The 12,773-nt window shown below is 36.8% G+C and overlaps 3 protein-coding genes across 7 annotated transcripts; 2 read left to right on the forward strand and 1 right to left on the reverse strand.

The window, feature by feature from the left end:
- Window positions 1-1,597: 1,597 nt before the first annotated feature.
- LOC311294225 (uncharacterized protein) lies at window positions 1,598-4,048 on the forward strand. 5 transcript variants are annotated; one of them, XM_084414987.1, is made up of 7 exons: window positions 1,634-1,772; window positions 2,100-2,176; window positions 2,872-3,010; window positions 3,096-3,134; window positions 3,336-3,368; window positions 3,507-3,548; window positions 3,631-4,048. In XM_084414987.1, the coding sequence occupies exons 3-7, from the start codon at window positions 2,920-2,922 to the stop codon at window positions 3,753-3,755; spliced, it is 330 nt and encodes a 109-aa protein (XP_084271113.1). In that variant the 5' UTR covers window positions 1,634-1,772; window positions 2,100-2,176; window positions 2,872-2,919; the 3' UTR covers window positions 3,756-4,048. The 5 variants fall into 5 exon arrangements, with proteins under 5 accessions (XP_084271111.1, XP_084271113.1, XP_084271112.1 ...); XM_084414986.1 differs by having other exon boundaries at window positions 1,635-1,772; window positions 2,063-2,176; XM_084414984.1 differs by lacking the exon at window positions 1,634-1,772 and adding an exon at window positions 2,478-2,636 and having other exon boundaries at window positions 2,132-2,181.
- Window positions 4,049-4,376: 328 nt separating this feature from the next.
- On the forward strand, window positions 4,377-8,583 carry alkbh2 (alkB homolog 2, alpha-ketoglutarate dependent dioxygenase). Its single transcript, XM_084414981.1, has 4 exons — window positions 4,377-4,551; window positions 4,884-5,132; window positions 7,587-7,785; window positions 7,914-8,583. The coding sequence occupies exons 1-4, from the start codon at window positions 4,515-4,517 to the stop codon at window positions 8,239-8,241; spliced, it is 813 nt and encodes a 270-aa protein (XP_084271107.1). The 5' UTR covers window positions 4,377-4,514; the 3' UTR covers window positions 8,242-8,583.
- bcl7a (BAF chromatin remodeling complex subunit BCL7A) lies at window positions 8,584-12,671 on the reverse strand. The gene is made up of 6 exons (XM_084414982.1): window positions 12,454-12,671; window positions 11,384-11,465; window positions 10,898-10,994; window positions 10,256-10,429; window positions 10,066-10,163; window positions 8,584-9,943 (listed from the first exon to the last, which is right to left on the reverse strand). The coding sequence occupies exons 1-6, from the start codon at window positions 12,543-12,545 to the stop codon at window positions 9,878-9,880; spliced, it is 609 nt and encodes a 202-aa protein (XP_084271108.1). The 5' UTR covers window positions 12,546-12,671; the 3' UTR covers window positions 8,584-9,877.
- Window positions 12,672-12,773: the final 102 nt, after the last annotated feature.

The following is a 12,773-nucleotide window of genomic DNA, read 5'->3' on the forward strand; positions in this document are numbered from 1 at the left end:
TGTTCAGTTCCAGGTGTTGGAGGCTATGTGTTTGTTGCAAGCACTGGGCCCGTACATTTGAATGTTCATGCAACGGACGCTGATATAGCGAACAAAATAAAAGACAAACACATTAAAAAAAGAGCACTTTTCCTCTTTCCAATACTACGGGTGTCAGTCCCCTGTCTCAGCACAGCGGCCTATCACCTGCTCCGCTTCAGTTCCTCGCCACCCGGGCCCAGGCTTGGGAAGCCACCCCCGGAGTGTCAAGTTGGGTTCTGGACACAATCAAACAAGGTTACTGGCTTCAATGCGCTTGCAGACCCCCTTCGAGCCGCATCAGTCGGCCGAGCTGCAGCCCCTTTTGCCCTTCTGCTAGCCCTATCCTTAGTCAAGTGAGTGGGTGACTTGCAGGCACTTTCTGTAAGTGCGTCTTGCCTTGAGTTTGGGCCAAATGACTGTAAAGTCAGTCTCAAACATGCTTTCTCATGGGATAACTTTAAAGGGGTGGTTGATTATGATTTCACTTTTCTAACTTTTCTAGCTGTTTGAACATAAACAACATCTGCTAAGTTAAGAAGCTCGAAGTTCAAAGCAAAGGGAGATATTCTCTTTTAAAGAAATTGTTTTTTAAGGACTACAATAAACGGCTGGTAGGGACTATAGGATATTCCTCCCGGGTTAGTGACATCACTAACCCTAAAATTTACATAAACCCGCCCCCGGGAACGAGATTTATAGATTATCATAACAGAATATGCTAATCAATGACTAAAAGATAACTACACAGCTACATAAATTCATCAACTAACTATTCAGAAATGTTGTCTACATGTTGTCACTTCTTCTTGAGGCTCTCCATCACTGTCTAACTCCGGTTTGAACATTAAAGTTTTTTAAATGTTCAGTTTGTGTCTGTGTGAGGTAATTGAAGCTGCAAACACACAAGAGCTCTTGAAGCTCCGCCCTCTGTGCCGGGAGCAGGGACTCACACAAAAACAGTGCGTTTTTGAGCTAAAACTTCACATATACACTCTGGGGGCGTCAAAGACTTATTTTACATCTTGTGAAAAGGGCATTATACCACCCCCTTAATGTCTTCATCTGCGAGGCCACTCAAGGTCAGTAGGCTAATGCCATTCTTAATATTCCACCAATCACAGCTGACAGACACAAATTATGTTTCTTATGTACCTCCACAGCCAAGTTGCCCTTTAATTATCACCATCAGTCCTTTTAACTTATATTGGATATAATTAAACACTGTTATTAATATACTTAATTATATTAAAAATCTAAATATATACGTGAAGAATAATAGATTCTGAGTAGATTCTCTCTCAGTATTTTTTTCTCATTTAAAAGTATTTACTCCTGAATAAAATTAATACTTGAAGCAAAATACCTGAGTATAAAGTAATGTGAATTATAATAATAAAAATGTTCAGCCATGTAAAAAGCATAGCTATACTTGTGCGTCTTTTTAAAAGCTTGAGTTCAAATTCAAATATCCATCTTAATACAAATCAAGTGGTTTTGTGTAATAGTGAAGATTAAGTAGGCTACATGCATGCACGCACCATGAGCATATTGTCTTGAGGCCACTGGCGGAGTAGGTAGAGCGATCAGGAAATTACGTAAGACACTTGTCCAACAGCCCCTTCACCTCTTTGAAGCAAACATCAGAGTGCATTGTTTCAAGATTTGCAGCACACGCTCCTGATGTTTACCTGAGACAAAAAAACATCCTTTCTTTCTGTGTTGGACTTTAGGGCTTTTTTCACCTCTAAATGGTAAGGTTTATTTTTGGTTATATGTTTATGGTTTTTAATCAGTCCTTTCAGGAGATGTTATTGTAGAATCATTCAAGCAAGAATATAAGAGTGATCCATTAACAGTCATTAATATAAACATAATAATTATACAAAGACATTATATTCTCAGCAGCATATAAGTATTTAAAGTTTGCGAACATTGTAAAACATGAAAGCTCAGCAAACATCGTCATTGTGCAAAGACCACCTGTGATGTGCAGACGGAAACTGGTGAATAGGTTCATGTGTTTGTTGCTGTGGTTTCTCAGGTTTGAACAGAGATGCTCTCTCGTTTCTTTGAAACAGCCATCTCCAGGCCAGGCTGCACAGCAGAGATGTTGCACCGATGCAACAGTAACTCATTTCAGAAAAGATTCTGAAAGGTGAATTCACGAGTTCACACTTACATATAATTTGAAGCGGTAAGGTTTAATGCGTATTTGGCGTGCTGTCCGGAGGGAGGGCTCCGAGCTCGGAGTTCGGCCCGAACCCAGAGTGCTCCCCCCGTATGTAAGTGTTTTAGGACTAGAAGCGTGGAGAAGGGGTGGTGGAGGGATGCTGCAAAAACTGTCAATGGAATGAGGTGGAGTATATATGCACCTCTTACCATTGATTGCTGAGTGCTCTCCACTTGTGTTAATTATCTGAACGTGCTCCTCCCGAACCTTGTTAATAAAACATCATGAAAAGGGTCAGGACAATAGAAGAAGACTTACAAATTTTACGAAACTGGAAAGTACTCCATCCTCTTCTATAATGTGGGTCTGTTCCACTGTGAACTGTCTTAAGACTTTAACTATAGCATTAATAATCATCATGAGTTCCTTGCTGGAATTCACACATGTGAGTAAAAATTTTACTGGCTACCTTATCACAACTTTGCATCCAAGAGGACCTCTGACAGTTTTACAAGTATGATCAATTCACTAAAATAATGCAGTCAAAAACATACCATATTGTGTATGAGTATATTTGATTGTGTCCTGACACTAATTCTTAAAATCATACTTCTTAAATACTATATACTGATATATTGTCTGTTTTTTGTTTTACATGTTACAAATGTTCTGTCTGAAAGGCAGAAGAATTTGAACAAGGTGAATCAGAAATCTCAAAGGACACAGTGATGTCCTTTTGGCCCTTCATTGCAGGAGGAGCAACAATTATTATTTTTCTTCTTGTGGTCACAGTGTGTTGCATTGTGAATAAACAAAATAGTAAGTATATCACATAAATTCTGAATAAATTTTAAATATAAAATGTTTGCATGCTCAGTAATGTAACATAATCTCTTTCCTTCAGAAACATCAGATCAACCATATTATGCAAACCGCCAGCAGGGTAAGCAAATAACTTTTTACAGTATTTTTTACACTTACTATTACAGTATTGTTATTATATACAGTAGTATTCCACGCACATATGCTATATGGGACCATTTTCAGTAACACATGGTCTCATGAATTGTCAAATTAAGTTTCAAGTTTTAAAAGATGGTGACTTCCTGTTTCAAACATTGTCTTTCTCTCATTGTGATGATAGTTCGAGATGCCAGCAAAGATCAAATCATCTATGGTGAGTTTGATGAGTATTTCTTGTTTTCCACAAATTCTCGTATATAATAATACTGTTAGTAAAGGCATGACCAGATTTTTTTTATCAGAGACATTATATTGATCAATATATAAATATTATATTATAATTCTGCCGCAGAGAATGATCAAGAGTTCAGAAAAAATACCTCCAAAGGGAAAAGTGAGTAATAAATAAATAAACGAAATTACTTTTATTATGGAAATATACGCAATAGATTACACCGTTTTTTTCCACTTTGCAGGAAGGTTTTCATCAGCTTATATCAACAGGCCTGAAAATAAGGTTGCAATTTATGTGAACAGTGCAGCAGAAGCAGAGGAGACATATGAAAACTGCACTGACAATGATTATGAAAATGTGGAGTAGTCTGAGGGGATATGACTGCGGTATTCTTCATTCTGTGTTTTCTTTTGTGCACACTACCAACTTAAGTGGATTGATGATATAAATAAAGACAATTCAGCATTTCAGGCTTATTGGTAAGACAACTGATAATGGAAAATAATGCAATGATCTGTTACCATTTGGGTGACTAAACCATTGTGGGACAAAGTCAATTGTATAGGCTACTCCAGTATATTTGACCAAATCTTGTATTTGTCAAAAATGGCAGTGTCTTCTTTAAAACAGTCAATAAAACATTGCACTTTTGAAATTGACCTCTTTGCAAACCTTGTCCACAGTGCTGAACAGTCATGATAATTTGTTAACTGAATGTTTTACGTTTAATAACTAACTAATAATTCCTGTGTTACTTATAGATGCAGGTCATAGCTACATCACAAGTCTGTCAACGAATGAAATTTGTGTCTTATTTAATAAACACACGTTTTGGCCTAATTCTATTTATTATTATTTTTTCGAGTAACAGCCTATGAGGTTCCTGTAAATGTTTCCTTGTTTAAATACATAACACGTTTCTTTTCATGGTTTTCCTAGTGACTGTATTCAGAACAATAGGTCTTGGTTAGACCAGATGCGTTTGTACACTGTAACCATTGGAATAGAAAAGCACTGTATATGACGTGTTTATCGGTAGTGACGTACACCTACATTTCCGGAGGTGTGCAGCCCGCGATTGCTGGAAGTTAAAACAAATTTGGGACATAATTTGAGCATTAAGCTATGCAATGTGGATGGTTAAAACATAAACGCAATCCAGGTAAGACACCCGACTGAATCCTTCCCCAAAGTTACAGTAGATAATGCACGTACATAGCGAAAGACACGGACTGTGTTGCAACTTCTCACGTGTTACTAACCACCAAAACATTGATGACAAACCGAGCTCTCTTCATGCTTTACAGTGTCAACCACATTTTACTGTCAAAATGTGCATGACATATAGAATAGATAGAAGTTTTCCTTGATGTGTTGTGGACACCGTACCTATATCAAAATAACTAATTAATAATAACTGTTGACAATTAAAAGTGACTTAGAAAACAAAACCAGAAAGTCTGAAAAGTATTTTCTAACTATTTTGTTCTCCAGGTGTTCGAATGGATAAGTTTGTAACTCGGCACAGAAAAAGATCAGTTGTTGAGGCAGATGAATCGAAATCAGAGGAACCGATCAAGAAATGCAAAGATGAGTGTGAGGTGGAAGAGGAGTTTTCTCAGCCAATTCCCTGGCAGAAGTTTGAGGCAGAGGGATTGGACTGTGATTACAGTTTTCTATTTGACAAAGAGGAGGCTGATCACCTTTTAAACCAGCTAGAAGAGGAGGTGGTGTATTTCACAGGTATTGAATGTGCTTTTGTATCATGTACACAACATACCGTTCAAAAGTTAAAGCTGCAGTCCGTAACTTTTTCAAAAAATTTTTATTAAGTTTTCTGCAGACAAATAAAGGGTGTTACAACAGATGTAAAATGAAACAAGGTGTCTGAAAGAAAAAGAAAATCAACAGAACAGTTCCACACAGTAATATAGACCCCCATAAACCCCCCCACCCCGCCCCTAAGGCCACCCATAGCACTCACAAGTAGATAATAAAAAACTAAATAAATAAACTAGTAAATACATAGACGAGAAAGTACGTAAAAAATAAAATAAATAAAAAAACTTTTTTGGGTTAAAAATTATCCAAAATATTTTTTTGAGCAAGTACATAACCAGACAGTGTTCAAAACGATCTGCTTGCCTTAGCTCGATTCAAAACGGTAAGCTTGTAATAATGGTTTTAATTCCAATGGTACTGGTGGATTTCTGTGGGAAATTCGAGCATGTCTTTGCGTCATCACGTCACATCTGTACACATAAAGAAGATGTCCTGGCTATGTTGTAGGTGTGAGGATGTTGGAGGTGGAGATTTATAGCCTTTTCTCACAGCACTTGATATAATTAAACTTATCAGTTTGATGGCAGATCCAGAAAGGTTCAAACGACAATCACCAGTGACAACTGGAGATTCACCCGTTATAAAATGCAAAAGACTTCGGAGTGGCTACATAAAAAAAGAGACTGCAGCCGGGCCCATGCGAAAACAAGGATACATATCGGAAGGGCATTAAATGTAGTCACGCAATGCTGTTGTTGTTAACATGAACAATTTGAGAACAAAGTATAATTTGCACGATTTGATGTGATTATGATTAAGCGGTCGTTAGATTTAATCAGCGCGATTTACTGCAATGCTTTTTTTCCCTTAGTTGGTCAGAACAAAAGTGGATGTTACTTGTTCAGATGAAATTTTCCAGTGAAAATTCTTATGTTGGTCATACTTCCAAAAAGTAGAATCTGTGATTCCGAATGACAGTATCCACACCGGCGCGGTGACTGACAGCCGCACATTCTCCTCAAAACATTGGATTCATCCACGCTGTGACGTGTCGAGGCACAACCCACGTAAAGTTAATAATTCTGCGAATAACTGCAATTGCAGATTTCGAACAGAGATGGCGACAAAGAGGAAAAACTACAGACTGCAGCTTTAAGTAAAAAAAACAAAAACACTTTCTATGAAGCCCATGCTTATAATGAATTATATCCCCATTTATACTTATTTATAAGTATTACTATTCTATATATTTATAAAAACTTTACATTACATGTATGCATGTATGGTAATGAATGTTATTTTGATTTGTTAAATTCTCCCCAGCCGTATGCATGGTATTGCTTATAGCAGTTTGAAATTATACTTAAAAAAATATTGTTGCAGTGTTTTGCTAGTATGTAAGATAAAAAAAAAGATCCATGTTTGCATCCTATGTTTTCACTTTACTTAAAGCCATCAATTATGCATAGCTTAGTAACTGTATTATCACTCACAATAAGTATTTATAAGAACAGAACATGGCTATTAATAACACTATATTCACTTAATTGACAGAAATAAATCTGAATTACTAATTTTTTTTAAACTATAATATAATAACATTATAGCCATGCAGGCTGCATCTTTATAAATACATTCATGGAATCATACGACTGACTAATTAATACTTATAAATCAGTGTATAGTAGATTATGAGCATGCACACTGAAAAAGCAAATGCATGACATATAATTCTAAAAATAATATAAATGTAACTGTTCTTATAATGCAGTATGTCTTAATGAGTCTTTATAATAGTAATACTTATGCTATAATTCATTATAGGCTTCATTGAAAGTGTTTTCATAGAAAGTCTCTTGACTGCATTTATTTGATAAAAAAAAAAACTATTTTCTTTTTCTATTTTAATATATTTTAAAATGTAATTTGCTGTGATGGCAAAGCTGAATTTTCATTATTTCATCATTACTCCAGTCATCAGTCATAGGGTTTTTCAGAAATCATTCTAATATGATGATTTGATGCCCAAGAAATATTTCTTATTATTATCAATGTTAAAAAACAGTGTTGCTTGTGGTGTTTTTCAAGATTCTTTGATTAATAGAAAGTTTAAAAGAACATATTTTACCTGTAACAATGTAATCACTTTAATGCAACCTTAATCTTATCCTGAATAAAAGTATTTGTTTGAAAAATATCTTGCTGACCCCAAACTTTAGAACGTTACAGATACAAGAATCACACAGGATGTGTTATCTAGATAAACAATGTAACTTCATTATTATATTTGTACCAAATGCTGTGTGCCATATTACGGTTATATAGTACTCCATCCTGTTGTTTTTTGGATGCTGATTACGTGTTAGTGTCCAGTGTTTGAAATGTTTTGCGTTTCCATTTTCTCACGTGACAAAGGTGACAAAGCTAAAGTACAAGTGTATGGAAAGTCATACAATGTTCCAAGGAAGCAAGCGACATACGGGGACGAGGGACTGATGTACTCTTTCTCTGGAGTCCATCTCCTGGCTAAACCGTGGACTCCCACTTTGGAACACATTCGAGATGCTGTTACCAAGGCAACAGGCCATACATTCAACTTTGTTTTGATAAACAGGTAATTCAACTCTCTGCTGTTGACACGTAGACACCACTGTCCTACCTATGAGCCTGAAGTGGTGCATTGCTTCACAGAGAAGTCATGTTCTTTGAAAATGAGGAAAGTATGTTTATGGTTTACATCAGGTATAAAGATGGTCACGATCACATGGGAGAGCATCGGGATGATGAACGGGAACTCGATCCTGCCTGTCCTATTGCCTCTGTATCGCTTGGGGCTGTCCGAGACTTCATTTTCCGACATAAGGATGCACGAAGTGGTTCTAGCAAACGTCAGATTGAGCCTGTGAAGCTGGAGCTGGCTCACGGGAGTCTTCTGCTCATGAACTATCCCACAAACACATACTGGTATCACAGTCTTCCAGTCAGAAAAAAGGTCAAAACACCACGCATCAACCTCACTTTCAGACGCATAGTGAAAAACAGACAGAAAACTAGCACTAAAATGGAGTAATTGTTCTCTTAGCATCTTACCAGTTATTGCTGTGGGCCATGTTAGTTGTTCTACCACAACATGTCGGAAAGCTAGTGAGCACTTTTCACATTATCACAGGGTTCGGCTAATCGAATATGCAGTAAATCTTTGTTGTTTTTCACATTCAGATATCTCTTGCGTACTCTGTTATCAGTCATCACTCTCTGTCACTCTCACGTTATGATTTATTAGTCTTTACACCAGATCATGTGCAGTAAAAATGTATCTAAGGAAATCAAGTTTCAAGCACATCTTTACTATTCAGAGCATATTCTGGCTTGATATTTGGCAATAAAATGAATGAGCATTCAAAGGAAATATTTTCTTTTATTTGTTTTTGTTTTTTAGAAAACCAATAAACTACATGTGGAATAAATAGGATAGACACAACCATACTTCTGTACAAGACATTTCTATTATAGACTGGGAAAGAAAAAAAAACAATATGGTCCCAATGAATACATTTTGCTAAAAGTTTCAAAGATTGAACTACAGAAGGCAATAGTTTGGCGAAATACTGTGGCAAAAACATAAGGGTAGCAAAACCGTAATCGTATAAATATATACATTTTATTTTTCAAGCATACGTAACAGAGTAAGTTTGAGAAAGTCATACTTAGTGTTTACATTCCAGCACTGCTGGACTGAGTATGAGGTATTCGCACAGCTGTCTACCCATAACCTGCCTGTGGTACTATCTAATCGATGTCACCTTTTTCCTTGGACGACGACACATGCAGTCAGTACAGTTGCTGCTAAAAGAATCAGTCATTTGTGAATTTGATGTATCAAAATGATGCAATTATTGTTTCTCTTATGTACGTTGGAAGGTTGTAGTGCTGTTGAAATGGCAACCAGCATTTCAAAGCTTGGTTTGACTTGAGCATTAGTGAAAATGAACATTTTCAGCTTACCTACTGTAGATATTTGAAAAACAAATGAGAACCAAAATGTGGGCACTTTTGGAGAAGTGTGTACAGACAAAAACAAGACGCGAAAAAAATAAATCCTCTTCTCAGTAATACAAATGCACTCAACCAAGCAGGGCCTATGCTACAAGCTATGGTCTTCACAGGAGAACTTGAATAACTTGTGACTAGTACCATTTGCAGTATTTTTTTTATATTTAGCTACTTATGGTGAAATCTCTCTAAACTACAGCAGCAGAAATCATTTACTTTCACCGTGATTAAAAAAAACAGTGTGTTGACCTTCCTGAGTGAACAAGAAAAGGTGATGATACAAATTTTTTAAAAATCACAAATGGCAGTTGATATCAATGCCAATTTAGAAAAACTATGGCAGTTCCAGTGCCATTTCATTTGACAATACTGATCTTGGCAAAAGAAACAGCACGTAGTGATTGTAGGGCAGCATGAACTGTTTTAGGATCAGTACACTGTCTCACAGCTTGATTCATTGCCTCTACTCATACAAAGATGATCCAGACATGCCCTTTACACTAAAACTGACCGCAAAAGACAGGGTTCTGGCTTAAAGTGAATAGATGGCAGTAGGGATAAGTGTAGAACTGAAGAAAAACCTCCTTTATGTTGTGATGTGTTTCAGGATAAGAGACTGGGATCGCAAATGCATAACAGCTGGTAGAAGATAGTTAACTTTCTTCAGAGGAAGAATCGATTTTCCCTTTTTTGCTTGAGGGAGCACCATCTTCCAATTCCTTCAAAAGAAACCACTGAATCAGTTGATTGATCTCGGACTGAAAACTGTTGCTATATCTACTTAAATTATTACTTTTACTTTTTTTTAACCTTCAATGCAAGTGACACGGTTAGCATGTACCTGGGCCGATTTGGAAGAGTCTAAAAAGTGCTCCGAATCTCCTTGTGACTTGCTGTCCCTTTTGGCTGTCCTAGACTCTGATGAGCAGTGGTTTTGTTCTGAAAATAAAGAAAAGTGAAATTAAAATAAACATCGAAGGATAGAGAAGAGAGGATAGTGAGCTTGTAGAGGATCCATTGCAGTGACTAACCACTCTTATGATCCTGACCAGAAGAAGGCTGTTTGGAAGGATATTGGTCACTTTTCAAGTCATTGCTGTCACTCTGAGACGCTGCCATGGGTTCTGGTGCAGGACTAGTGTTGTTGCTGTTCTCCTGCTTCAATGGGGAGGAGTCTGCAATGGAGCTCTGGTTACTGTTATCATCTGTAGGTGAAAAACAGAAACACAATTAAAAAGGTGGGACAAAGGATTTGATAAATTCTTGAACAGCTTTCAAACAGTATATGCCATATGTTAATGGGTGGTTAAAGAATAGCAAATGACATTAATTCAATTGCAGTGTTTCATCAACTATTGGTTAAGAAGGAAAACAGACCATTCAAAGCCATTAATAGTATTTTTACTATTAGTATTAGTAATAGTATTAATATCCATTTTTTTAAATGGATAATTGGAGTGAAATAACAGGTAATTTCTGGCATACTTAAGTATTTAATACATTCTTAGAAGACCAACTGTTCACAAATCACATATATAATCTCAATTTGGTGTAAAAAAAACAACAACACTAAAATGTATAATAATTGCCAAGTAACAGAGCCTGAAAAGGCTATATGAGCATTATTTTGAGATGCGATTAGAGTCTGATAACTGTCATGTCTGCAGCATTACCATGCATATCCATCATTCCAGGAGAGGAGCTGTTCTCAGGGGTCGTGACCTCAGAGCCATACTTGTCATCTTTGCCTTTCTTCTTGTTTTTGTTCTTCTGTGTGACATAAATATATACATTTATATATATATATACATACGCACACACACACATACATATGGAATAAAGCCATGTAAAGAATATTGAAACATGTTTAAAACATATTGCAAAATTAATGTTGGCTTTGTGTGTGATGCTACATCTAAAACGTGTAATGATCTGGGCCACCAGCAACAAAAACACATTTTTGGCACTAGTGACCTCAATCCCACTATGAATTTACCTTTTCTAATTTAAAAATAAAATAAACGATTCATATGAAAAACAGATTGAAAAAGATTTATCAGTTAAATCGGCAAAAAATGACAATAATTGGGTTTATTGGTATTGACTAGAATTGCAATAGTAGAGCATTATGGTGACTTACATCACCAAATGTGACTTACATCATCTGATTTGGGCTCTGTCACTGGTACCCACTTGTAGATTCGTAATGACGTGTCACCAACAGTCACCCATTTCTTCTCCCTGGAGATGCATGTTTTTGTTAGATATCAGAGACAAATGAGTTTAACAGAGTATGAACTCTTTAATCATTTACATTTATAGGTATAAGAAATCTCTGCAGAGGTTTGTTTGTTTAAAAAGTATTTCCAGTATGCAATGCAACTGATAACATATTATCAATGCATCTAATAAACTATTTTTACTGTAAATATACATGATGTTAACTCTCTCCTCAATAGTGTACGTGGTGGACAGGGTAGAACCACACATTAATTGAACTTAATTGATATTATTTACTTTAAAAATCACTTTTTACTAGCTCACAGATTAGGATCATTTCAATCAGACCAATGTCATTACAAAACTACGATTTTCCTTATTTAATTCTATAATAATTATATTTCTAAATAAAGTTTAGAAAGATACTCATACTGTTGTTGTATTGTTAATCTCGTAACCATTTTGCTGGGGAAATTATTTGAAGTTGAACTGAAGTTTAAGCACAACCTTCAGAAGTTTTTGGTAAGTGTAGCAAAGTGTGAAGCTCCGCGCTGAGTTTAAACCTCCGCGCGCGGATAAAACTCTTCTCACGCTCCGTCTCTCAGAAGCGCGAGTCTCTCGCTCTCAGGTGAGATGAACTAGAGTCAAATGCCCATTCAGCGGCACTTTTTGTTTGGTACGGACGTTTGACTCTAGTTCATGTCAGCCTGTTCAGTTACTATTCAGCCGGCATTACAGGCTCAAACAGCAAAGCCTTCATGTGACTGCAACGAAATGGCTTCTAGGTTCAACCCACATAAACATTTAATGGAAGAAAAATGCGATGAACATTTTTCCTAACTAATTTTTCAAAAGCCGACAAAAACCCCAGCCGCGCGAAGAAACAGCACATCTGACTGAAATTGGAGTGGAATAAACGCTCTCTTTCCTTTCATTTCATTGTTTCTCGTTGTCTCTCCTCCCCCACAGGCTGTCTGTACTGTTCGTTAACGGGTAGACGCTCTCTTACCATTTCCGCACTTTTTCAATTGCAGCCATAACCCGCTTGATGTCATCTTTCGCCCTGCTCCGCGTCTCCGCTCGAACCGACCTGCCCGACATTACTGCTGTTGGTAAAATATCTTTTTGCTCGCTGCCTGTTTAGACACAATGCGAATGCACACAGCACAGGAGAGAGGCGGGGTTTGTGCGCCTGCGCTGAAGCCAAATGCCCTCGAAGCATGAGAGACACGGTCAATGCGGGTATGCGTTTTGCTCCTTTGTTAGCGAACAGAGAAAAGAAAGCGACATTTCAACAGATTGCTGAATACTTTGATCAAATCGAAACGA

The sequence above is a fragment of the Rutilus rutilus genome (assembly GCF_951802725.1).
Source record: "Rutilus rutilus genome assembly, chromosome: 7".
Classification (NCBI taxonomy): domain Eukaryota; kingdom Metazoa; phylum Chordata; class Actinopteri; order Cypriniformes; family Leuciscidae; genus Rutilus; species Rutilus rutilus.

Excerpts from the sequence above, each read along its gene's own strand:
- LOC311294225 (XM_084414984.1), top strand. The coding sequence starts at position 2,550 with ATGTGGGTCTGTTCCACTGTGAACTGTCTTAAGACTTTAACTATAGCA. Across the intron at positions 3,135-3,335 it reads TTATGCAAACCGCCAGCAGG|TTCGAGATGCCAGCAAAGAT; the intron begins GTAAGCAAATAA and ends TTGTGATGATAG. Across the intron at positions 3,369-3,506 it reads CAAAGATCAAATCATCTATG|AGAATGATCAAGAGTTCAGA; the intron begins GTGAGTTTGATG and ends ATTCTGCCGCAG.
- alkbh2 (XM_084414981.1), top strand. The coding sequence starts at position 4,515 with ATGCAATGTGGATGGTTAAAACATAAACGCAATCCAG. Across the intron at positions 4,552-4,883 it reads AAAACATAAACGCAATCCAG|GTGTTCGAATGGATAAGTTT; the intron begins GTAAGACACCCG and ends TTTGTTCTCCAG. Across the intron at positions 5,133-7,586 it reads GGAGGTGGTGTATTTCACAG|GTGACAAAGCTAAAGTACAA; the intron begins GTATTGAATGTG and ends CACGTGACAAAG.
- bcl7a (XM_084414982.1), bottom strand. The coding sequence starts at position 12,545 with ATGTCGGGCAGGTCGGTTCGAGCGGAGACGCGGAGCAGGGCGAAAGAT. Across the intron at positions 10,995-11,383 it reads CAGAGCCCAAATCAGATGAT|AAGAACAAAAACAAGAAGAA; the intron begins GTAAGTCACATT and ends TATGTCACACAG. Across the intron at positions 10,164-10,255 it reads TGGTCAGGATCATAAGAGTG|AACAAAACCACTGCTCATCA; the intron begins GTTAGTCACTGC and ends CTTTATTTTCAG.